The sequence below is a fragment of the Eublepharis macularius genome, chromosome 11 (assembly GCF_028583425.1).
Source record: "Eublepharis macularius isolate TG4126 chromosome 11, MPM_Emac_v1.0, whole genome shotgun sequence".
Lineage (NCBI taxonomy): Eukaryota > Metazoa > Chordata > Lepidosauria > Squamata > Eublepharidae > Eublepharis > Eublepharis macularius.
The window spans coordinates 94,091,891-94,117,249 of record NC_072800.1 but is presented as its reverse complement, the minus strand read 5'-3'; the positions used below and the strand labels follow the sequence as shown (position 1 = coordinate 94,117,249).

The following is a 25,359-nucleotide window of genomic DNA, read 5'->3' as shown; positions in this document are numbered from 1 at the left end:
GAATGGTGAGAAGTAAGCCATGTTCACGTTCGCAGCTGTGCTTGTTTAATTCTTCCTGACTGGCCCAAGGTCACCCAGTGAGCTTGGTGGCACTGATTCAAATCCCCATGCAGTCGTGGAAGATCACTGGGTAACATTGGGCAAGCATCCAGAGGAGTTAGCCATGTTAGTCTGTCATTGCAAACTAGTAAAGAGTCCAGTAGCACCTTTAAGACGAACCAACTTTATTGTAGCATAAGCTTTCGAGAACCACAGCTCTCTTCGTCAGATGCATCGTGGTTAGTCTTAAAGGTGCTACTGGACTCTTTACTATTGGGCAAGCACACTCTCAGCCTAACCTAGTTCACAGAGTAATGCAGACAGAATGGAGGAAGGGAGACCAGGGTATGCCGCTCTGAGTTTCTTGGGGGAAGCACAGGGTATAAATGTAGTAAATAATGCCCAGCCTGTGGGATAGACCTGCTTGGAAGCTGTATGGAGAACCCTGTCTGGAAATTCCAGTGCAGTGCTCACAGCTGCAGAAAGCTTCCCCCTGAGAGCACGTCTTGAACACGGCGTCATTTGTGCTTTCCTGGCAGGTTCCTCTCCAGCCTCCGCTCCCGCCTCAAGCTGCTGCATCCCAGTCCCAACTGCACTCTGCGAGAGGAACAGATCGTTCATGTCCACTTCAAGGAGGAGATTGGCATTGCTGAGCTGATCCCCCTGGTCACCACCTACATCATCCTCTTTGCCTACATCTACTTCTCTACACGTAAGTTGGAGGGAGCTGGGAAGCCCTGTGTGGGGGCTGCAGGCAGGGCAACGAGGCAAGAGCTGCATGGTTAAGCAGCCGAGGGGCCACTGCCTCAAGCACCGGATCAGCAACGTCTGTCAGGGTGGAAAGCAGAGAAAGAAACAACAGCTTGGATATCTTCTACGTTTACAATGGAAAGGGCATTATTTTAATAGCTGGTGTGGCATTTGGTGGACTCACTTTGGGGCCTTGAGAAAGAGAACCTCAGCTCTGGTTTTGGAGAGCGGACGTTTGCCTTCATTGCATCCTGTTTTTGAGATTGCACTCTGTCCGCTGTTCTGGGTCCACTTCTCTAGCTTTGGAATGGGTTTTGTGTCTCAGTCCAGAGACGGGTGTAACAGAGGCGTTGCTTTCTCTCCGGCAGGCAAAATCGACTTGGTGAAATCGAAGTGGGGTTTGGCGCTGGCCGCGGTTGTGACTGTCCTCAGCTCTCTGCTCATGTCTGTTGGCTTGTGCACACTCTTTGGCCTGACGCCGACACTCAACGGAGGGTATGTGCTGAGAGCGAGCTTATTGGTCGACGTAGCGGTGGAAGAGCCCAAAGGAAAGAGCTGGCGCCGGATTGGTGGCCCAGAGGCAGGAGTCGCACCCTAGGCCGCAGCCTTCAGGGCTTCCTTCCCATTTTCTTCATACCTTACATTTTCCAAGTGTCTGTTTTAAAGTGCAAAGTGTAAATACAGCCGTAAAACCATACAGTTAATTTATCTACGAGGTAGGAGTTGCTCCGGCTCCATAATATGTGAATTGTCCCCTAGGGAGGGGTGCTTGTAGGATGCTTTGTCAAAATAGTGCCCCAAGGTTTTGTAAATCATAGAGGAAGGCGGAGGTGATTTTTCCAAATTTCGCTTGCCCACTGCAGCCCACCGAGCCCTGGCCGGAGGGTTCAGTGGATCTTAAAGAACAGCACAGGAGGCAAAGTGGGTGTCTCCAGTGAAGGGAGGGAACCAATGACAATCACCAGCCTCTCTTTTGAACCTCTTAAATGCCCTTAAGTCTCAATACTATTCGTTTACTTTCTTGCTCACTCTTTCTCACTGAGATTCAGGGTAGATTACACGATAAAAAACAAAGCCATCAGAGCAGTATAAAATATACAATTAACAATACAATAAAACAGAATTACAAAATTACTGAGCTGTCCACTAAAAACAGTATGGTACATACAATAAGACAGAATAATGCATACAACAAACAATGAAACAGGTATGGATTACACGGTACAACAATATGCCTGTACACATCAAATACAAGAACGAAAACTACCTGAAATTTCACAGACATTAAAACCCCGCTGACTTGCTAAGAAAAAACTTGCACATACTGTGTTTCAGGATGTATTTGTTTTCCCTAAGCCAGATTCCAACATACCTTGGAATCGAAAATGTCCCATAAAAGAATAAAAAAACTGTTATTGCTGGCAGGAGACATTACCGAAACAGCCAGAGCCAGCAAACCGCAGTCGCATGAGGCGGAAAATATCTCACATTAATCATTGCTGATGCTGTTCGTATCTGGGGTGCATTTTGCTGATGCAAGATGGCGCTTCTTGCCCCTCCCTCACATGGGGCCCTTTAGATCACTGCCCTCGTGGCTCCTTTGTTTCCAAATAATAAGAAAAATAATCAGTGGTTTGGATCCTGCTAACAGAAGGGATTTCCATTAGTAGAGCAAGACTTTCTCTTTGCACTACAATCCCAGATGATCCCCGAAGGGCAGGTGTTGGGGCAGGGGCCCCCAGGGATAGCCTGAGGAAGAGAGGGGAATTGGCAAAATCCTCCCCCCCCCCCCGCCCGCCATTAGTGGAAACTTTACAGGGGTTCCAAGTGGTCAGATACAGCCATGGCTCCTCCCCTACTTCCATTCTCTCATGACAACAACTCAGGTTATGCTGACAGGAGGCTAGTCCCGGGTCACCCACTGAACTTCATAGCTAAGTGAGGATAGGAACCAAATCTTGCTGGTTGGGAAGATGCACTTAAGCCGGCCGTGTTGTTGGAAGGAACCCCAGAATCCTCAGGTTAGCGCTTCTGCACCAGCAGACCTCCCTGCAGCCCTGGCGACAGGGAGAGTCCTCGGGAACTGGGGTTCCTTCTGTGCCCATCCAGGATCTTTTGCCAGTGGTGATTTTTAAAAATAATTTTATTGTGAGCTGCTTCAAGCAGGTCCCTGGAGAGACAAATCATTTTGTTCTTAAATAAATGGAGTTCCTCTCTGGGACCTTCCAAGACATTGAGCCTCTTTGGCTGCCTGGCCTTGGTGAGACTGTTGCATCACCTGCTTATGCAAACAGCTCAGCCAGTTACACAAACATGTCAGAGGAATGTTGCGTTTCTCCCCATGACCTTCCCCTTGTGGCAGCGCCTGTGGCCGTCTCCAGGGCGCATGCTGGGCTGGCAGGGCTGGGACCCGGGCCGTTTGGAATCCATGGGGCATTGGTGGACATTTCTGCTGCCCCCTTTTGGAATATGGAGGACAGCATCTGAAGCATTTTACTGAAATTACATTGCTTGCCTTTCTGAAAGTATTTGTTACAGTATAATCAGTCATGCACGTGCACTCTCCCCCCCCCCCCCGCCCCCACATTTTATTGAATGTATTGAAAGATGCTTCTGGAGCACAGAAACTGCCTTGCACAGATCTGTTTCCAGGGAGTTGTCTGGTCAGCATTTCTCATACTGGGCTCTGCTCTCATTTTCCTCTTGCACTTAGGGAGATTTTCCCTTATCTGGTTGTTGTGATCGGCTTGGAGAATGTGCTGGTCCTTACCAAGTCTGTTGTTTCCACACCTGTCGACCTGGAAGTGAAGCTGAGAATTGCTCAAGGTATGTGAAAAAGCAGCTCTTTTCCATTTGATGTGGAGCAAACCGCCAGTGCCCTCCAATAAGTTGGATTGTTGGTCCTTTTACCTGCTAAAGGCCCCCCAGTTCTCAGGGAGGGGTCTTTTCTATCCCTGCTGCCTGGGCACACAAATGATTTGTTGGTAGGGGTCGGATCTTGACTGTCTTGCTGTGCTGAGCTTTGGGTGGATCAGGCATGATTCCCCTGACCACCTCTCCATCCCCAGATGCCTGAGCCTGTCGGGGCTCAGTGCTGAGTCGTAGAGCATCTGCTTGGCATGCGGAAGGTCCCAGGTTCGATCCCCAGCACCTCCACTTAAAAGGATCAGGTAGCAGATGATACAGAAGACCTCCACCTGCAACCCTGGAGAGCTGCTGCCACTTTCAGTAGACGATACTGAACTTGGTGGAATGATAGTCTGATTATAAGGCAGCTTCTCGTGTTCATGTGTTCAGGAGAAGGCAGAGGCTCATCACACACTCCAGTGGGGTCGGTCTCTCTCTCTCTCTCTCTCTCTCTCTCTCTCTCTCTCTCTCTCTCTCGGTGAACAAATTTGTGAACCCCTGTACTGGATGTCCTTTTAATTGGATTAAATATCTGCATAAAGTGCAAGCTCTCTCCTCAGGGACACTTCCCCTGCCCCATTACTGTTTACCTTCAGAAGCCAGCTTAAAACACTGGTATATTTCCTGCCGCAGGGGTTTTTCCTCTTCGGTTTGTTGCCAGCTTGTCTATGAATCTTAGCTGTTGTATCATTAGTCTTTTTATTTGCTTTGGCTTTCTTATGATGATTTTATCTTGTGTTGTATCTAACCCTTGACGATCTTGTTTTCGAATAACATAATGTTTTTTTAATTAAATATTCATCATTCATTCTCTGCACTGGGATATCAAAGGTCAGAGAGTGTGACTTTACCCGGCTTGCTCTGAGAACCTGCAGAAGAATGAAACGTATTGCCTTGATTGCTCCGATTTGGGAAAAACTGGTGGCCGTTCCTGGCCCACTCAAGAGAGACAGTGCTGGGGGGTCAGAGAGATCCCTTTAGAGTGCAGGCGTTTGGGTGAGGGAGCTTGCGTATCCTTTGAGAGCTGACTGCAGTTTGAGGACTTGGTCTTGTGAGTGGTGGGGGGGCGGGGGGTTGGTTCCAACTGGCATTGGACGTGCTGCTTTCTATGGAAGTGCCCCTTCTCATCTTTGCACTCTGAGGAGAGAACCTCTGGGCCAAAACAGTTCACAGTAGCTCCCCTCGTAGTAAAACTGGTTAAAGTGCAGAAAACCAAGATTTCTGCCTTGTCCCTTCGTTGCAGAAAGGGGCGGGGCCGTGCAGCATTTCACTGTGGAGACCTGCAGCCCCTCCTGCGTGCTCTTCCGCCTTCAGGCCTGAAGCAGGCAAGGACCTTGGTTGGCTGCCAGCACTCTCGTTCTGGGGCTTGTCTGGGGAGGGCTCAGGGCACCCTCCCTGCCCTCCTGGGCAGCTCTCTCTTCAGTCCAGGCGTGCTGTGTTGTGGGGCTGAGGGAAAGACCTGAAGGACCCAGGCAGAGTGAATGGGAAAGACGTAAGTTATGGAACAAATAGACAAGTAAGCAGGAAAGCAGCTATAAAAATGAAGCAGAACTAATCCAAGGCACACTGCAACCACACAGAGAAAAATTCTCAGGGAAAGAAGCCAGCAGGAAAACAAAATACCTTAATCCAGAGGAGTTTGCTATTTTGCTACTGCAGACTACCATGGCTGAGTCCAGTAGCACCTTTCAGACTGACCGACTTTATTGTAGCATAAGCTTTCGAGAGCCACAGCTCTCTTCGTCAGATGCGTCGTCAGAGGCATCTGACGAAGAGAGCTGTGGTTCTCAAAAGCTGATGATGCATCTGACAAAAAGAGCTGTGGTTCTCAAATGCTGATGATGCATCTGATGAAGAGATCTGTGGTTTTCAAATGCTGATGATGCATCTGACGAAAAGAGCTGTGGTTCTCAAATGCTGATGATGCATCTGATGAAGAGAGCTGTGGTTTTCAAATGCTGATGATGCATCTGACGAAGAGAGCTGTGGTTCTCAAATGCTGATGATGCATCTGACAAAGAGAGCTGTGGCTCTCGAAAGCTTATGCTACAATAAAGTTAGTTAGTCTTAAAGGTGCTACTGGACTCTTTGCTATTAAAGTACCTTAATGTGATAGACTGACTGGAATCCTACTGCTGTTTTCGTGCCAGATCCCCTACAGGTGAGTTTCACCCCCACTTTGTGGTGAGGGATCCACTCCCTCCCAAAGCGGCAGGGGTTGCCAGCCCCCCAGCTTGGAAGGTGCTTGGGAAACGTAGGGGGGAGAAGGCTGTTTTGAGGCCTTCAGACCGCTCCATCTCTCAGCCTCAGGTAGGGGTGCCAGCCCCCAAGCAGAGGCAAGGATTCTGCCACCCCTTTCTTGTTTCCTGCTGCTTCTCAGAGTGGTGGTGGGAGAAAAAAAACGACAGATGGGCAAAAGCTGCGATGTAACTCATCGGCAAAACCCAGAATCGATGTCAAACCTATCTAGGAATCACTGGAAACCCTGTGGCTTTACCACAGAGTTTCTTGCAAGAGAGGACTGACATCACTTCCAGGTATCTCTGTCGATACCACCCTTGCCTATAATATAGCCCACACCTGGATTTTTAGAACATCTGGTGAACTGCTTGGACAGATGTGCCACTTCCTGTTGTGTCTGGTTGTAGTTTTGCTTGAGCCCTGACTGTTGTGGAAGACCTGGGCCATCCCGGTGGGTCGTGAGTGACCTGTCCTCTGCGGCTTTTCTTCTCCCCCAGGACTGAGCAATGAGAGCTGGTCCATCATGAAGAACATGGCCACGGAGCTGGGGATTATCCTGATTGGTTACTTCACCCTTGTTCCAGCCATCCAGGTACCTGCCTTCCCCCTGCAGGCCCAGCATTGCCTGAATCTTCTTTCAGAGAGACCCTCGTGGAAGTGTCCTTACTGTGGTGGCTCCCCCTCCTCCCTCCAGTAGTTATAGTTTAAAAATATTGTCCAGTTCTCTGATCCTGTTAGTAGCCAGCCAAGGGACTCTTTGTTCCTCTTGCATTGTGAGAGCGCTATGGTGGCATAGGTGGCCCAATTCAAAGGTTTCCGGTTCGTGTTTCTGCTTGCCCCCCCCCCCCACAGTGATGCTGTCTGATTAAGAGTAGGATGGATCTGCACGTGCGTCGCTTATCAGTGTCCCTGAGCATGAAGGACACCGTGTCCTGTCGCAGAGCCCAGTCCAAGGGACCCTGGTGGTGGAGAGATCAGCAGCCCTGGCCTGCTGGTGACATTTGCACTGAATTGGCTAAAGCAGAGAAGTGTTGGGCTTTCACAGAGCCTCTTACTGGCGGCAAACGGAGGCCGTTGCCCAGGTTGGCAATTCTGCTGCAGCTGCCAAGGGGAGCCCTCTCCTGTCCTCTTTTCCTGTCCTTTCGTGATAATAAGAGAGCGCAGGAGAACTGGCACAGGGTTTCCACTGGGAACGGGCGTTGGTGCCCTGCCAAGTTCTGTCTTTCTCCAGGATAAATTAAGCGAATCAAGCAAATATTGGCAAAACCTGCTTTAAATTGCATAATAGTTACGAATCACTGATCAGGGGCACCCTACTTGTTCTGACCCCCTCCTTGTTGCCCAGTTTACCTGTTCACAAGTTACAGTGGATGCACCTAACAGTCTGCATTTTTTCCTTTGTATGTGTGAATAATTCTCACATTACATCCAATGCCCGTAAGGCCCAACCTGTGGTTCAGATCCCACCTTTATCCAGGCATTTGTCAAGTGAACACGCAGTGGCTCTTCTTTACCATTCGCTGTAGCAGGGACAGGGCGAGTGAGTGACGGCGGTCCAAGTGTTCGCTGCAGGAGACCTGTGTAGAAATCACTCCTTGCCTCGGCCTCATCTTGGGCAACTCACTGCTTTGGGCCCTTGGTTCTTCCTGTACATGCAGGGGAACAGGCTCAAGCTCGCATGTGTAGATGCCAAGATAATCTGGGGAGGGTAGGTGCCTTCAGACTTGTTAATATTTGGTAGGATTCTGCCTCTGGGAGAAGGCGTGGCCGGCCAGCCCCCTTTCACATGTTTCACGTTCATCCAGCAGAGCTTTTGAAATACTGTCTCACAAACTTTTCAAGTCCAGAAATGAATACAAGTGAGAGAGACTGCCCTGAACAAAGAGTAATCAGCTGACTGAGCCCTCTGTTGTCCCTGGGGCAAGTTTGGAGTGTGGTGATGAATTCTGTGAAGAAGGCTTGGAAGTCAGGTGACCCCCACCGAAAGAGCACGCCATCAGGCTGTGTTCCTGGAGCTGTGCTCTTTCGCTAATGATCGCAGTAGTGCGTCTGAGAGCCACAGCCTCTTGGCCTTCCTGGTGTACTTCCGCTTTGTTCTCCTGGCTTCTTGGGTGCTTCCTGCTCAGCCTTGGCTTCCCAGTCTTCCCCCCACCCCCCACCCCGGCCTCTCACCTTTGTTTCCTGTCTGGGTGATGGGCAGATACAAGGCGGCCTTGAAGAGAGTGGTCTTCAGCCCATGGGCGGGGACTGTCAAGAGAGCTAAAGCTCTCAAAGAGGCAACATTTTTTGCTTTGTTTTGGAAGGACCTGCTGATAATGCGCAAGCGCCCACAGGCAGGATCCCGTGGCTCCCGTCTCCCTTTGCATTCACACTGAGAGGAGCAACAGTATGGTGAGGTGAGGTCCCTCAGTGGTGGAAAGGATTCCCCCGGGGTTCTGATCCTTGCCTATGGCCCACCTCCCAGTGCTCAAATTGTGTTTGCTGTTCCGTGTTCCCCTGGTCTCCCGCCTGCAGTCCTAGACTTGGCCCTGGTGAAGTCGTAATTCTGCGTCTGGTTCATGGCTCCCTCTTGGTTGCTGCTCAGAAGTGTTTGGAGATCACTCATTGCCTCAAGGCAGCCCGAGCTGTCCTGCTGGCAGACCCCCTTCCCCTTGGCTCTGGACTGCTGCTCCTCTTGTTGAGTAAGCCACTTGTATTACTTGCTGAAGAGTCACAAAAGCTCCGGAACAGTTTCCTTGCCAGGTAGTGTCGGAAGAATAGTTTACATGGTGAAGCCCTGCAAGTCACAACCCTTCCTTTCCTGGGTCTTGTTTTGCAGGAGTTCTGCCTTTTTGCTGTGGTTGGCCTGGTGTCTGACTTCTTCCTCCAGATGTTCTTCTTCACCACTGTCCTGTCCATTGACATTCGCCGTATGGAGGTAAAAGGCTCAAGCAGGGCTCTTGGTCTGTGTCCTGTGGAACGCAAGGCGGCGGCAGCAGCAGCAGCAGCAGGGTTGAGCAATAGAGGCTGGTTGTGAGAGATGGGGCACGCTTTGTTGCAATGAAAAGAGTGTTGGCCAGTCTTTTGAGCTCGGGGAGCAGGCCAGGACTCAGTTGGCTTGGATGATGTGAGTTTGTGTTACCAGAGGAGGATCGCTGAATCTAAGTTCTCAGAACCTTTAGAAGTTTCAGGCTGAAAAGTTGGCTTCCGTATTGTGCCAAGCAATGATGGCATCCAGGGTTCTCTTTAACATCTAGGAATGATGGGAAGAAACCCCCAGGGCAGGAGAGTTTGCTGCACTTCTGGTTCTAGTCCCACCCATTTCCCTTCTCTTGGCAGCTTGCCGATCTGAACAGGCGGCTCCCAGCTGAAGCCTGCATGCCCCCAGCTAAGCCAGTGAGTCGCTCCCAACGGTACGAGCGCCAGCCACCCATGCGACCCACCACCCCACACACCATCACTCTCCAGCCCTCGTCCTTCAGGAATCTGCGCTTGCCCAAGCGACTGCGGGTGGTCTACTTCTTTGCCAGAACTCGGCTTGCCCAGAGACTCATCATGGTATGCCATCTGTACCAGAAGGGGGCTGTGTTGCTCCAGGATTTGTAGGGCCTGCTGCAAACGTAGTGGCCGATACATTCATATTTTCAGAGTGTAAGCTTTCAAGAGTCAGAGCTCCCTTCTTCAGACTGTCTGAAGAAGGGATCTCTGACTCTCAAAATCTTACATTTTGGAAAACTTGTTGCTCTAAGGTGCCAATGGGCTCATATCCTGCTCATATCTTTATGTTTTAATTGATTTTTTAAAAGCCATCCTGTATTTGTGGAAGATGTGGGTCATTATAATTTTTTTTTTAGCATAGCCTTGGGAAGTTGTTGCCCCTTGGTCTCTGTTCCCCATCTTTGACATAGGAATGTAGCTCACCTCTGCTTTGGTGAGGATTGTGATGCACTCTTGACAGATTAGTTCTGTGGCATAAAAGTACTTGAGGCAGCATAGTCAGCTGGGGAGCGGATGCTGGCACCGGTCATACCTGGGAGCTGGGCAGACAGGAGCAGAGAGGCTAGTAAGGGGGGGGGGGGGCGCCTCTGTGGCTTCCCGGATCTGCTCCGGCTCTTTCTTCAGCGGAAGAATGCCGGGGAGCCCCAAGAAGGCCGTGGTGTTCTGATGGCCAAGATGGCTTCTGTAGTTAAAACGCTGAGGCTCTTGTTTGGGGGGACTTGTGTGTTCGCAGGGGTGTTGGTGTGTCTGCCTGTTGTCACAATGTTCTTTCCCCTTGTCTTCCTTGGAGACTGGAACAGTGGTTTGGATTGGCATCCTGGTTTACACTGATCCTGCAGGGCTTCGCCCCTACCTGACATCACAAGTCACTGAGCAGAGCCCACTGGGGGAGGCAGGTCTGCCGGCCATGCCCGTTCCTGGAGAAGTCCTCCCCACGGGGGATGCCAAGCTGTCGCTTTCGGTCTTCCCTCCGGACCCAGTGCAGCAGTTGCTGGAGAATCAGTCATCGGATTCTCTGAAGAGGCAGGAGGCCAGTCACCCAGCCGAGGAGCAAGAGAGCCAGGGTAATAATGGGCACCCAGAGGTGGGCCCCAGAGCAGAAGTGACATGGGGAGCCGAGGATGAAGAGATCTGGAGGAAGCTGTCCTTCCGGCACTGGCCATCACTCTTCAGCTACTACAACATCACGCTGGCCAAAAGGTGAGCTGGGTCGAGACAACACTGGCATTTTTATTGGGCCAAAGGAGGCTCTTGGCTTCCCTTTAGTTTCCTCAGTTGACGGCTGCTTTGGAGAAGCGGGGGGGGGGGGTGCGTGGCTCTCAACTGTGTGTGTCTGTGGTTTACAAGGAGCTTTCAGGCCCCTCTAGTCGCGGGTGAAGGTGGAGCAGGAGGCTGTCTGCCCGTGTTTTGTATTACCTGCTCCTTCCTTCTCTTCACATACCACTTCCCAGCCAATGTTTCTTGATGCAATTTGCGTTCGCATTTTAAGTAAAAGCACTGCTGTCTAGCAATCATAAAAGGTGATGGCATGAAATGCAGACAAGAACTGAGCAGCAGTTCAGCCAGGACAGAAGTCTGTAAACACTTTCGCCGTGGCCCATCACCCCCCGCCTTGCTTGCTTCTTGCAAGTGGAGATTGACGTGCCTCCCTAGGCTGGAAGCCCAGCAATTAGGGCCCTGTCCATTCCCCTTGGAAGCATGTTCTGATTGGCCACCCGTTTCCGTGTATTTCCCAATGAAATCAGACGTGCACCCCTTGTGCTGCCGTGGCATTTTACACTGGATACCTGGACCCAGGATGTGGCCATCTGCTTCTCAAAGGTGGAGGGATTTGCTCTCGATTCCCCCTCTTCACTGCAGCCCTGCCAGCCCCTTGGCCTTTTGACCCACAACGGCCCCATTAACCGATTGCTGAGCTTTATCTACGTTGCAAAATAGTAAAGAGTCCCGTTGCACCTTTAAGACTAACCCACTTTATTGTAGCATAAGCTTTCGAGAACCACTGACGGTTGCATCTAACCAAGAGAGCTGTGGTTCATGAAAGCTTACGTTACAATAAAGTGGGTTAGTCTTAAAGGTGCAACGGGACTCTTATCTATGTTGAGATACTTGGCGAATCCCCTCCTTGCTTGGAGCACCCTGTCAGTAAGCTGGTCTTTCTCCTTCCCCTGCCCACCATCGGTGCTGCTTCATACCAGCCTCCAGGCACATTCTCTGCAGATGGTGCAGTGCAGTGGCTAGGCGCTGTGATCTGTGCGGTTCCGAGTTCAAACTGTGCCTCTGTCACAAAGTCACTACTCAGCCCCGAGGCCAAAGGTGGTGCACCAGCTCAGAATCACCTGGCCTTTGCGTCTCTTCCGTCTGTTTTTTTTCCTCTCTTGTCCATCAGTCCATGTCCTTTTTTAAAAAAACAGGTACATCAGCATCCTCCCGGTGATCCCCGTCACTCTGTACCTGAATCCGCAAGAAGCCTTAGAAGCGCGTCACCCCCAGGAGGCCAATCGCTACCACCCTTTCTTCTCACTGAGCAGTGGGAAGCCGGGACTGACTGAACAGCTGGTCGAAGGCGTGCCAAGGGGGCAGGGGCACCGTGACATCACGCTCTATAAGTAAGAGAGCGGAGAGGTGGCCAGGAGGCACGGGGGACAGAAGATGAGCATGGGGGTGGGGAGTGGCAGTGGAGACCAGCCCTGAGGTTTCCAGGCCTTCTGCGAAGTCAGCCACTGCAATTCTGAGCCAGCCTCGCAGTGCCTTCCCTCCAAGCAGGCTTCTGGATGTGCTGAATCATGCAGGGGAGGGACGAGGCCACAGGCACAGGCAAAGCACCTGGCTCGCATGCCGAAGGCCCTCCCATTCAATCCCCAGTAAGGGGACAGGATGGGTGTTGAGGGAGAGCCTTCTCTGCTGAAGACCCCCTGCTGGTCAGGGTAGACCATAACAACATTCGATGGGCTTGAGTCAATGGGCTCGACTCTGCATCAGGCAGCGTCATAAATGCCCTTACAGCCGTATTGTGCTGTTGCAGCTGTGTTTGCAGAGTCAGTGTGCTGCAGGGGTTGCGATTAGGGCATGAGAATCCCAGGAGTCAAGCATAATAGATAGGTTGGGGCACTTCTCTTCGCTCAAGGCCCCTCTCCCCCCACTCGAGGCCATGCATTGCATGCAGGAGGATCCAAGTGTGACCTCCGGCATCTTGAGTGGCCAGGGTGCAGAAGGCCCTGAGACCTGCTGGGCTAAATGGATCGCCGGGTGTGAAGCTGGCATAAACTGTGCTCCTTCCTGCTTTTCAGTGGCTGGTCCTCACCTGGTCCTCTCAGGAGCCACTTGGCTGGGATGAAGGATGAGATGGCTCACTTGGGGTTTATTAGCTTAACGTAGGAATCATTTTAGGCTGCTGAGGGTTTTGTGCTATTTCTGTGTTCTGGCTGGGCTTTTTAGGGGTTAAGTTTTAACTATTTTTATGATTTTTATCATGTTTTCCTTTGTAAGTCACCTTGAGTAGATTTCACTGGAGGGGCAGCGTATACATCCTTCATGCAAATCAAGTGCATTCTGTTGAACCGCCCTCTGTGGCCTTAAGAGAGTTGGGCCTGGAAGAGAGTCTCTGCCTGATTTGTGTTGCTTGTGTCCTGCCAGGGTGGCTGCTTTGGGCCTGGCCTCTGGGATCCTCCTGGTCCTCTTGCTCTTCTGCCTGTACAAAATCTTGTGCCCCAAAACCTACGGCCAGAGTGGGCTCTCCCACAGCAGGCGGAGAAGGGGAGACCTGCCCTGCGATGACTACGGCTACTCCCCTCCGGAGACGGAGATCATCCCTCTCGTCCTCAGAGGGCACCTCATGGTAAGGCACAGGAAAGGGAGCTTGGCAGAGGCCCGGCTGCTGAGTGGGGTTGTGCAGCGAAGTGTGCAACCAGGAGGGCTCTGTAGATTCGGCATCAGTTATGCCAAGTGAGTCGCCTGAATCGTCAGCTGTTGAGGAATCCCTTCTGCTGCTTTAGATTCCCAGTCCCTTTTGACATGGGCTGGTGGAGTAAGGGAATGTTGCCTGCAGAAGGAAGCATGGGGCCTATAGAAGGGCAGCAGATCTGGAAGGGACGGTGACTTTTGGAACAACGTGGCCCTCAGCGCCAGTCTCCCTGATCCCTGGAAAGTCCCCCCCCCCCTCTAACTTGGGGCTTCCCACCCTCTTCCGCTTGCTGCTCCAAAGCTTACTCTGTGGTCAGAAGGAAGTGGACTGTTGAGCTTCAGCAGTTGGGTGGGAACCTGTGGAGTTTCCTTGCCAACATGCTGTGCCCGGCCAGCGCTCCAATAGTGACCTTCTGAGATCAGGAAAAGTACAGAAGAAAGAACAGGAAGGGTGAAGAAAGGCTGGAGCGTCTGGGATGTTTCAGTTTACAAAAGAGGCAACTAAGGGGGATGTAATAGAGGTGTATAGAGAGAGAGAGAGAGAGCTTTTTCTCCATCTGCCAAATTCTAGAACTTGAGGACATGCAATAAAGTTGATGGGTGGTAGATTCAGGACAGATGAAAGGAAGTATCTTTTTACACGACGAGTGATTAAAATGTGGCATTCACTGTCAGAGGATGGAGTGATAACCACGAGCATGGACGGCTTTAAAGGGAGTTAGGCATAGTCCTGGAGGATAGGTCTGTCAGTGGCTACTAGTCATGGTGGCTAAAGGGAACATTCACAGTCAGAGGCAGGAAACTTCTGAAGCCCAGTGCCAGGAGGCAGCATCAGGGCAAGGCCTCAGCCTCAGCGCCATGTTGTGGACCTTGGCTGTGTGAGGCAGGATGGTGGAGGAGATGGACGGTGGGTCTGATCCAGCAGGGCTCTTCTTACGTGCTCTTGCTCACCTTGACCTGTTCTGTCTCTGTAGGACATCGAATGCCTGGCTAGCGATGGGATGCTGCTTGTCAGCTGCTGCTTGGTTGGTCAGATCCGGGTGTGGGACGCTCAGACCGGCGACTGCCTCACTGTTATTCCTAAACAAGGGTAGGTGAGCCTTGACCCATCAGTTCTGCCACGGGAGGGGGGTTCTGACGATGCCTCCGACGAAGAGAGCTGTGCTTCTCGGAAGCTTACGCTACAACAAAGTTGGTTAGTCTTAAAGGTGCTACTGGACTCTTTACTATTTTGCAGCTACAGACTAACATGGCTAACTGCTCTGGATCCTTTCTTCCTGAAGCGCGCCTGGTTTTCCTGAAAAATGTTCATGGAACAGGATCTGATCCCGCCTTTCCTCCCGAGGGCGGACTTCCCCCTTTAACTGACCTGGGAAGTTCCCTGTGGGATGTTCCTGTGGAGGCAGCTGGTGGCCAAGAGCAAGCCAAGAGAGAGCGTGGCCTGGCTGGCCAGAGGAGCGAGCTGCTCCAGTTCCGCTTGACTAGCTGGGACTGTCCCCCTCCCCAGATTAATTCCTGGAGTTTCTAATGTTTGCACAAGTGACTGCTGGCTTCTGGAAGAATCGAGACAGTGTAGGGGCTTCTGAAAGGACACCCCCGTGGTCCCATGGGAACCTCCTTCCTGCTGCCCCACGTGCCTGACCAGTGGAGGTGCAGCATACTGTTGACCACAGCCCTCCCACTCTGTTTCCTCCTGCGGCTGCTGCTGCTGCTGTATTTCAGGTTGCGCCGAGACAACAGCGGTGTCTTTGATTACCATGACTGCTGGGATCAGAGCCCCAACGGCAAGAGTGGGCTAGATAACCCCTTTGATGGTAGCCACCCGTTCAAGAGAGTGCGGAGCCCTCCCCAGCCCCCCCTGTTCAGTGACCAGCCGGACCTCAGCGCCCTCATTGACACCAACTTCTCCGAGCAAGCAAAGGTGGCCACCCCAGAGCCCCGCCAGCGTGCCCTCTGCAGCTGCCCGAAAGATCTGGGCTATGACTTCAGCAGCCTGGTGGAGAAGGTCTACGAGGAACAGAGCACCTCAAACAGCCTGAGCGTTGTGGGCTTCTCAGCCCCCTCTGGACAGGCAGCCTTCAGGTCCCCAGGCTGCGGGGGCGAGGAGGGGGACTCTGGCACCCGCAGGAGCAGCCTGGGAGATGAGCCCTCTGTGGGTTTGGACACACCCTCACCCCTTCCCTATTGGGGAGGTGACTTTGAAAGCTCCATCTGGAGCCTGGAGCTGCAGGGGAACCTCATTGTCGCGGGCCGGAGCAACGGGAGGCTGGAGGTAAGGCAGGGGGGTGGGGCTGGCTGTGTTTATGGCAAGGGAGCTGCTCATGTAATCCGCTCACTTCGCAGGCCCCTCCGCACAGTAGGGAAGGAGAGAGGCTGATATAAGGATCTGCATGGCAGGTCTCTCAAGGGGTTCAGCTCCCTGCCCTTCGGCAGCGGCCTCGTGCACGTACCCCCAGAGCCCCTCCCTTCTGGCACCAGGCCACAATCTGCACCGAGCAGACCAAGAAGGGGCTCACCCAGTCCTTCAAGCCAGTGGGCTGTGCATTGGGACGCACTTCTCTCGATGCTCTGGGTATAAGAACAGCCCTTTTTTTGAGGGCTCTGCAGAACATTTGGAGGTCTTTGGAAATGGATGCAAAATGTCTGAAGTCACCCCAAGAGGGAACCTGGCCCAGTCCCTCTCTCCATGCTGTCTGCCGCTGGGGTGATCTCTGAAGCAGTGAAAGAAAAGCCAGGACTGCCCCAGGATCAGAGGGGAGGGGAGGAAAGCTGTTGCCTGACTCTCAGGGTGCATTTATTTATGTGCTGGCCCTGATGTGAATTTAACAGCTGTTTTAATTCTCCCCCCCCCAAAAAAGGATTGGGGTGGGGGTGGAAGGGAGAGGAGCACCGGCCAGAAGCGTTGCTGCTCTGGATCACTGACTTGCTCCCTGCAGGTAGGGCAGTGATCGTGGCCCCGTTGTCTGGGGATGGCAAGCAGGAGGGGAGCCGACCTCCAGGCTCTGGCTGTTTGGGTCTGGGGTGCTGGAAAGCCACCAGCCTTGCCACCGTCCTCCTCTGTTCCAGGTATGGGATGCCATTGAAGGCACTCTGCAGTGCAGCAATGAAGATGGCCAGTCCGGCATCACCTCCCTCGTTTTCCTCAACAGCAGGTACTCCTGTTCTTACCTGGCACCGTTTATAAACCCCACCTGACATGGGCCGGGGCCGGATCTCCCGTGCGTTGGGGCAGCTGAGTAGAGGCTTCTCCTGACCCAGAGTGTTCTGAACTTGCCCTGAAAGCTCCTCCAAAAGGCCGGCAAAACGAGAGCCTTCCTCTCTGCCCCAAAGCGAGGGGGCAGCTGCTGAAGAACCCCTGTCTGGGCAATCCCAGAAAGCCCCAGAGAGCTGGAGCTGCTACACGGGCCTGGTCGGTCGTGGGAGTCCTCCTGTCAGCAGTTTGATCTGTGGGCAGCAGTGGTGAAAGTGGTGGCACCTCGCCGGGGCCAAGGGGCAGCTGTCCTTCTGGCTGCCGTTGAGTGCTTTGGTGGTGGGGGGCTTCATGCTCCAGGGCTTGACTGCCTTGACTGCTTTTTGTGGAAAAAACATGAGTGTGTGGGATGAGAGTTCATTTCAAAACAGAGCGTAAGAAGAGCCCTGCCGGATCAGAGCAGTTGGCCACCAAAGCCCTGTTTCATGGTGCTACAGAGGTCTACAGCCCTTGAGTGTGGACCTTCCCTCTTAGCCACTATGGCTAGTCGCCACTGAGGGGCCCCTCCTCCACGAATCCGTCTAATTCCCTCTTAAAGGCATCTTTGCTTAGGGCCTCTACTGCTGCCTCTACTGGCAATGATTTCCACAGTTTAATTACTCTTTTTTGTTTTTGGTCTCTCCTGAACCTACTTCGTTGGGTGCCCTAATATTATAGGGAAGGGAGAAAACAAGCCCCCTTCTATTTTGTTCATTTGTTTATAGTCCACCTTTTTCACTGGGACTCAAGGCAGATTACATAGTGTTAGATTAGTACCCTCAATATCAAAGACATTTCAGTAAACAATGCCATGGGATAAATAATTGCAAGTGTTTCAAAGACATAACGTTAGCAGAAATCCAGTACAGAGTTGAAGAAATGCTGAAATGAAGCATAAGCAATTCTAGGCCTGCCATTAGACAACATAGAACTACCCAGTAGGGTCATACTTAAAGCAACAGGTAGTACATAGGAGCACATACTTCAGCAGATAAAATGTAAGGCAACATAGTGGTGAAGTCTGTGGTCCCTGTCTCATTAGTTAAGCATCTCTTTGAGACCACCTCCCCACTTCACAGCCCTCTTGAGAAAGAAAGCCCTTTTGAATCATTCAGTTTTGCATTGTTTGCGAAAAGCCAGGAGAGGGGGGGCTCTCCTGACCTCCTCAGGCAGGCCGTTCCACAGGGTAGGGGCCACCACAGAGAAGGCCCGTGTACAGGCAGCTGTTGATTTTGCCCACGTGCAGCCTGGCACCTGCAAGAGGCCCTATTCAAATGAGTGAAGCTGCCATGGAAGAACGTAAGAGGCGAGGCAGTGCCATAAGTACGTATGCTGAACCAAGGCTTTGAAGAGCCGTAATAGCTTGAACTGAGCAAGTGGAGTGATGTGTGATTTTATAATCCTCTTTCATTCTTCCCACTTGGCCATCTTTTTGCTAGACTGAAAAGTCCCAGAATCTCCAGCTTTTCCTCATAGGAGAGGTGCTCCAACTCCCAATCATTTTGGCCGCCCTCCTTTGTACTTCCCAAACTCTGCAATATCTTTTTTGAGATACAGCCACCAGAACGGCACACAGTATTCCAAATAAGGCCTACAATAGCTTCAGAGCCAGTTTGGTGTAGTGGTTAAGAACGGCAGGACTCTAATCTGGAGAACTGGGTTTGGTTTCCCACTCTTCCGCTTGAAGCCAGCGGGCTGCTCTTGAGTCAGTCACAGCTCTCTGGAGCTCTCTCAGCCCCACCAACCTCACAGGGTGAGGATAATAACAATACACTTTTATAAACTGCTCTGAGTGGGCATTAAGTTGTCGTGAAGGGCGGTATATAAATCAAATGTTGTTGCTGTTTATAGAAGGACATTATTAGTTGTTTTATTTTTAGTCCCTAATAATTCCCGGACCAGAGTTTGCTTTTTTCATTACTGCCACGCTCTACCAACATTTACATCAAGTTAAAACCTCAGTCCCAATTCATTTATGAACAAATTGAATCACCCTGGCTCCAGGAATTGACGTCTGTGGGGACTCCACTGCTCACTTCCCTCCCTTGCGAGAACTGTCCATTTATCCCTACCCATCCTCTTAGCCAGTGACTTCTAAGCTTACTCAGGAGTCTTTGGGGGGAGGCCCCTTGTCAAAGGCCTTCTGGAAGTACAGGTGTGCAGTGTTTACCAGATCACTCTTGTCTGCACGAGCCCTCTCAAAGAACTCGATAATGTTTGTGAGGCAGGACTTCCCTTGGCAGAAGCCGTGCTGATTTTTCCTTTAACAGGCTTTGTTCTTCGACGTGCTTAATTCTCTCTTGAAGAACCGTTTCTTCTGATTTACTGGGAAATGACTTCTAATTTCCAGCATCCCTCTGGCTGTGTTTTTAAAAATTGGGCTACATTTGCTGTATTCCAGACTTGAAAGAGAAGCGACCCGGCCTGGGTGTCAGATGTCCTCCCCAAAGGCATCCACTCTCCCGAATAGGAAGCTCTCCTCGGTTGGATGAGGGGTGACGGGCAGGAGGGGCTAAAAGTTGTGTCGGGAGGGAGTTACTCTTGTCCCTTTCTCTCTGTGCCCTGTGACTAGAATTGTGGCTGCCCGGCTGAACGGTTCCTTGGATTTCTTCTCCTTGAAGACACGCGCCTCTTTGGATCATTCGCAGTTCCGGGGTAAGAACTTTCCACGTCGTTCAGTATGTCATGGCCAATCGATTGTCTTTTGTTTCCACATTGCTTTCAGCTCTGTATTCGGGCTTATGCTTCTTTCTCAGATTTCTGCTATCTGTACCCTATTGTGTCGTTCATTGAATGTCCCGGGGCTGTTGGCTGTATTGACTCGTGCTGTATAATCCGCCCTGAGTCTCAGTGGGGAAGGGGGACTGAAAATAATGTGAACATATGAAATAAGAAGGCAGCGCTCCTGGATGGTGCTGGAAGATCCTGGACAGTGGTTGCTGCTGTGCTCCAAGATGAGCTGAGCTCAGCTCTCCCCCACCTGTAATAGGAATATGGATTATATCACAGTATACCCTAGTTATACACATGCATTTTAGTGAACTGTGTATGAACTTTAATGTAGTTTTTAATTACATTAAATTACACATCCGCTCGCTCTTTGGGGTTGCTGGCATTCAGGCACAGCCCTGGGCAGGAAGAGGCCTGATCTGCCTCCCTTTCTCCACAGGAACTCCGGGCAGGAGCAGCCTCCCGTCATCTCCAATGTACAGCAGCAACGATGTCATCGTTTGTCAGCTGACCCATACGGTGACATGTGCTCATCAAAAGCCAATTACGGCCCTCAAGGCTGCAGCGGGGCGGCTGGTCACAGGGAGCCAAGATCACACACTGAGAGTGAGTCGCCTGCCTGGTTCGTGTGTGTGTGTGTGTGTAGGCAGCCAACCAGCAGCATGGGAGTGCTTAAGCCCCACTGGAGGACCCAGTTTCACCGGGGCGCTCTCCTCGTGGTCTGGCCCCGATCTAAGGAGAGGGTCTCTAAGGGACTGGTTGAGATCTGTCTCCAGAGTTGCTGTGGGAGAAACATACCAAGATGGAGTCTGCCAAGCTTCGTAGTGCTCCTGCCCTTAGTGATGTGTTTGTGTGCCCATCTGCTCTTCTGGCCCTGAGCCTCTTCCTAGCAGATTCAGAGCTGCACAGCCCCAGGATCAGCCCTCCAGGAAACCCACTGATTGTGGCAGAGGGTGAGAGGAAGAGGGCGGGGGACCTTCTCCCACGCAGGCCCCCCTGCGCCACTCCTGATGGCACTACTCCTTTCCCACTTGCAGGTGTATCGTTTGGAAGACTCCTGCTGCCTCTTCACCTTGCAGGGTCACTCAGGAGCAATCACAGCAGTCTACATGGATCAGGTAGGCGATAGTTACCAGGCACACGCTGTTGCAGGTCAGGATGAGAAGAAGGCGGGGGCGGGGGGGGCGGCTCTGGGTTTACGGGGGTGCTGGAAGGGAGGAGGGCTGATGAACAGCAGTGGAGAGGCCAAGTCCTACCCCAGCATCCTGCTTTCCAAACTCCTTCACAGTGGTGAGGCTAGCATTGGGGATTGGAGTGCGGAGCTTTCCTTAGCAAATACCCTGAAATCCAGCAGCCACTTGCTGATTGCAACGGTACGCCAGCCAAACTGGAACAAAAAGTAAAATAAACACAAAAAGAAAGGAGCTCCAAACCTTTAGGCACACGAGATTTGTGTTCTTAAACCTCAGTAGTAGATTACAGTAGAATCCATATAAGAGTCTTTGTAGACTAAAAATTATGATACATACGGCAATACGTACATTACATTTGAATCACTTTATTAAAAGAAATGGAGCAGCACCACAGCCTCCTGGGGATGTGGGGTCACTGGGGCACGTCGTGTGGGAATGTCCTGTCGTTTCAGGCTTCTAGACGGTCTTGTGTCTGAAAAAACTTAGTAATGGAAATGATTAAAATTTTCAGTGGTAAATGTTTAATTGGGATGTTCCTCTTTATCACCTTTTGAACTGTGCTGTATGAGAATAAAGAATCCTTGTAGGTCTACTCCACCAGTTTCAGTTTAATAATGTGGATATTAAACGATTTAACACACAAACCTGCATTTTATCAAAACTTTGCAATAGAAGAATTTTGGGGTATATTGGAGGTAGGGTCCCATTTCTGATAAGTGCAAAATACATTGGGGTATCATAAACGTTAAAAAAAAAAGGCCTCCTCCTGTATATTTCTCAATCCGGAATACAGATTCCAGATATATAGCTTTTCAGAATAAACAAGTTAAAGGCCCAGAGGTGCCATGGAAGAGCCATGTCCAAAAGATAGACTTAATGTGCATTCTAGTCAGTTCAGTTGCTTCTAGTGTTTGACGTCACAGCTAAGCTACTGAAAGCCTGTGCTGCGATTGGGAATCACAGTATGTCCCAGCCTGCTTTCATGCCTGGCGTTCCTCTTGAGCTGGCTCCCACAGTGCCCAAGGAGGGCCAGTTGTCCTGGCTTACCTTAGATACAAACGGCAAGGGAAAGGTTCTTCGCCAGGCTTGGTGAGGGGCCGACTCCCCTCCCTTCTGGGGGAGGAGATTGTGTTTTGGGTTCCACCTGTCTGGTCATTCTTCAGCTTGCAAAGAGTTGGTCTGTTGATTTTAATTCACCAGGATCCAGAGGAGCTAGCCATGTTAGTCTGTAATTGCAAAATAGTAGAGAGTCCGGTACCACCTTTCAGACTAACCAACTTTATTGTAGCATAAGCTTTTGAGAAGCACAGCTCTCTTCGTCGGATGCATCTGGACTCTCTACTAATTCACCAGGAGGTGCTCAGTTGCACTCTGCCCTAGGCAGTGGTCTCAGCTAGGCCATGGAGCTCTGAGTGACTTGCCCTTCTGCCTTCCAGACCATGGTGCTAGCAAGTGGGGGCCAGGATGGCGCCATCTGCCTCTGGGATGTGCTGACAGGCAGCAGAGTGAGCCACATGTATGCCCACCGCGGGGACGTCACGTCCTTAACCTGCACTAGCTCCTGTGTCATCAGCAGTGGCTTGGATGACGTCATCAGCATTTGGGACCGAAGCTCTGGGATCAAACATTATTCCATCCAGCAGGTGGGTACTGGGACCCTTTCCTTGAAGCAGTGTTGGGGAGGTGCATGGCAGCATTTGGGTCAGGATGCCGGAGGGAGCATCTTCGCTGCTGTCCTAGAAGGCTGCTCAAACCCTGTCTTTGCTGGACGGCCAGAGAGAGAGAGTAGTGGCTGGTGGTAGCCAAAGGGAAGACGTTGGTTGGGTTTGTTCTGAGGTCAGATTCAAGGTGCTGGTCCCACCTGTTCAGTCCATAAGAGTTGGCGGCGGCAGCCGGGGGGGGGTCTGTCTTCCCCTACATGCCCCACCCTGCTTTTTGTGGTCTAGAACCAAGATGTTGTGGCATATCTTAGACTATCTGGTCAGATCTCGGGCTCTCTGCAGCAGAACTTTTATCATGGAGAGGCCTCTTTGCCATCTCAGTTCTGCCAGTTTTGTGAGCTTGGTTGGTTTGCAAATTTGTTTTAAAAAGCAAAGCCATAAACAGATTTTTAACTGAAGACATCTGACCTTACTTTGGTTTTGTAGCTGAGTGAGGGTTGGATTTGTTTTAAATCTTCTAAATATATTTAGAAATGCAGATTCTTCATTATACAAGCTGAACAATGGAGCATAATTATTCTATCTCAAGAAGGCTGGGAGTAGCCAGTCCCTCCAGCCTGTTCCGTTGGCTCCCTCTCTCTCTTCTCACTAGAGTGATGGTGTTTCAGCTCCAAGAGGCAAATCCTCTGCCAGGAAAAATGAGCAGAAAGCCCCCCCAGCTGCCAACACCTGGGGACGTGGGGTGGAGGCTCGGCCCACTGCCTTCTGCTCTACCTCCCTGCCTTTCTTGCTTTCTACACAGGATATGGGATGTGGGGCAAGTTTGGGTGTCATCTCCGACAACCTGCTGGTCACAGGAGGCCAGGGCTGCGTTTCCTTCTGGGACATCGGCTACGGCGACCTGCTGCAAACTGTCTACCTGGGCAAGAGTAACGAGGCCCAGCCTGCCCGGCAGATCCTGGTGCTGGAGAACGCTGCCATCGTCTGCAACTTCGGCAGTGAGCTCAGCCTGGTGTACGTCCCGTCGGTGCTGGAGAAGCGAGACTGAGGAGGAGGGTGCGGGGGGGGGGCTCCTAGCAGGGCATGGCCCCTCCCAGCTCTGTGCAATCACGGAATGCAGGCTCCGCTTCTTCCATGGTGGGGAGAGAGTGCGCCTCCTGGCCACCTCTCTCAGCACTGATTATGAACTTTTGGTCAGTAGTGGAAGGGAAGGGGATGAAGTTGGCCTCTGAAGGGGTAGACAGGGATAGCTTTTAGCCCTTGTGGTCGTAGGAAATAGAATAATTGGAGAGGGTAGTGCCCGCACCCCTTGCATGTGCCAGGGTGGAAGTGGTCACACAAGCTGCTTGTGAGCCATAGTGCCCCTTCGCTGTGGCGTGTGTGATGGATTCCTCGGCCTGTGCAAAGATGGGCCTGCATGCTTCAGAGCCTGAGCGCTTACTCTCCCTAAAAGGAAGAATTGTGGTGAGGAACAGAAGGATCTGCCCAGGTTGTTCTTGACAGCCACGACCTCCAGAGGAAGGAATTCAGAAAGGCGGCCCTGCCCGGTGGCCCCTGGGGCGCCTGCCTTCCCTGGAGTCTGGCCCTTTAGCCTCCTCTCCTCCCTGTGCTGCCTCTTTTCTGTCCTGCCCACATTAAGGGGGTTGGGCTGGCTCAGGGCTAAAGGAAGGGGGGGGTGTTCCCTGGGTCTCAGGCCTGGGGAAGAAGCAAATTCCGCGAGCCCTGCTCTGCTCCTGCTCAGCCCACCAAAGGCCTGGCTGCTCCTCCTAGCAATAAGCCCACTCTGGCCGGTGTCCTGTCCCTGCCTGGCCAGTGGAAGGCAGGCCTGCTGTGCCGCTTGCCATATTTATTGATGTGTTTGTACAGATTTATTTATTGTGGCAGGAGGGCGTGGCTTGGAGACCAGTGGGACAGTGCTGTCCACCACCTTTCTCCACATGCCTACTTGCCTACTAGGGAGGGAAAGGCTCCTGTTGAAGTTGCCGTTCTGGTAGTGGATCAGTCCTGCCCCCTGAAAAGCTGCCTGTGGTCACTTGTGGCAGAGTGAGGAAGCGGCCTGGGCAGGAGAGCTTGCGTGGCGAGGTGGCCTGCCAGGGACAGGCTTTTCTGCCTGCTGGGGATGGCACAACGGAGAGCCTTCTGGCCAGAAAGGAATGGCGTGTGGTGCAGAAGTTGGCATTCAGGGGGCTGCTTCCGGCCACGGAAGGATGACCAACTAACAGAAATAAAGAGCGGGGAGAAAGATATTAAGAGCAACTGGAACCATTTTGTGTTGAAGCTCCATTGACTATCAGGTTCCTGTTTTTGTTTTTAATCCCAGTTAGCGTAGAATGCACTGTAACCTCGTAAGGGTGCTTTAGCATTAATCTGCTGTATCCTGCCTGTCCCGTTTCCCCAAGCTGGGCTAAGCACTCACCTGCTGCGGAGGGAGGGCTGCTGCCACAGAAGGCTGCCCCGGCTGTGCTCACGCAGCTCCTCACTGCTGCTCCCACCCTCGCTGCTCCTGCCGATCCCCACTGGCTTGTCTTCAGTGTCTGCCCGATGCCTCAGGTGGCCTTAGCTCTGCTGTACCCTTTGGACTGTACAGTGGCAGCAGCTTTTGTACCAGGTTGTGTTTTCTAATGTGTGGAAGTACAGGCACATTAAACAGAACTAACTCAATGCCTCAGTCGTGGTTTTTCAGGGGGATGGGGGAGAGACAAAAAAGGAAGCAGAGTTTGGAGTTTCTCCTGGTCCCTTCCCTTTGGATGCCGCACGTTTGGCAGCAAAATCTGAGCTGTGTCATGATGAGTGGCGAGGCAGGCCGAAAAAGAGCTTCTGCTCTTGTGCTAGCTAGTTTCCCAAAAGCTCATCTTCGCTGCCAAGAAGCACCGACACACTATGCACTTCCAAGGAGTGGAGATCCTACATTTGTGGCTGCAACAGCAAAGCCCGGTGGCATCTTGAAGGGTAATGCGCTTCATTGCACCCTAAAGCTTTCCTTAGGTCCACCCGCTTACAGATGGGGTTAGTGAGTTCTCCTGTACCTGTGTAGTTCATCCTATATACTAAGCATATCATGGCCTGGATGTTCCAGGCTAGACAGATGTAAAAAGTCAGCCCCGGTTATTACTTGAGTGGGAGACCACGAAGGGAGGTCCGAGGGTGCTGTGCAAAGGGAGGCAATGGCAAACTCGTTCTGGTCATCGTTTGCCGTGACAACTCCTGAGAAGGTTGCTGTAAGTCAGCA

At 51.8% G+C, this 25,359-nt stretch overlaps 1 protein-coding gene across 1 annotated transcript in view; it reads left to right on the top strand.

The window, feature by feature from the left end:
• The window catches only part of SCAP (SREBF chaperone), a 53,686-nt gene extending 28,895 nt beyond the window's left edge, over positions 1–24,791 (top strand). Inside the window, exons 7-23 of the mRNA XM_054991280.1 lie at positions 579–751; positions 1,158–1,284; positions 3,503–3,615; positions 6,435–6,529; positions 8,756–8,854; positions 9,256–9,474; positions 10,205–10,614; positions 11,829–12,023; positions 13,051–13,252; positions 14,292–14,407; positions 15,040–15,589; positions 16,384–16,469; positions 19,119–19,201; positions 19,716–19,882; positions 20,314–20,394; positions 21,906–22,112; positions 22,933–24,791. Of these exons, the coding sequence (XP_054847255.1) occupies positions 579–751; positions 1,158–1,284; positions 3,503–3,615; positions 6,435–6,529; positions 8,756–8,854; positions 9,256–9,474; positions 10,205–10,614; positions 11,829–12,023; positions 13,051–13,252; positions 14,292–14,407; positions 15,040–15,589; positions 16,384–16,469; positions 19,119–19,201; positions 19,716–19,882; positions 20,314–20,394; positions 21,906–22,112; positions 22,933–23,178 (3,169 nt within the window). The 3' untranslated portion in view covers positions 23,179–24,791. The remainder of the gene's footprint in view (positions 1–578; positions 752–1,157; positions 1,285–3,502; positions 3,616–6,434; positions 6,530–8,755; positions 8,855–9,255; positions 9,475–10,204; positions 10,615–11,828; positions 12,024–13,050; positions 13,253–14,291; positions 14,408–15,039; positions 15,590–16,383; positions 16,470–19,118; positions 19,202–19,715; positions 19,883–20,313; positions 20,395–21,905; positions 22,113–22,932) is intronic.
• Positions 24,792–25,359: the final 568 nt, after the last annotated feature.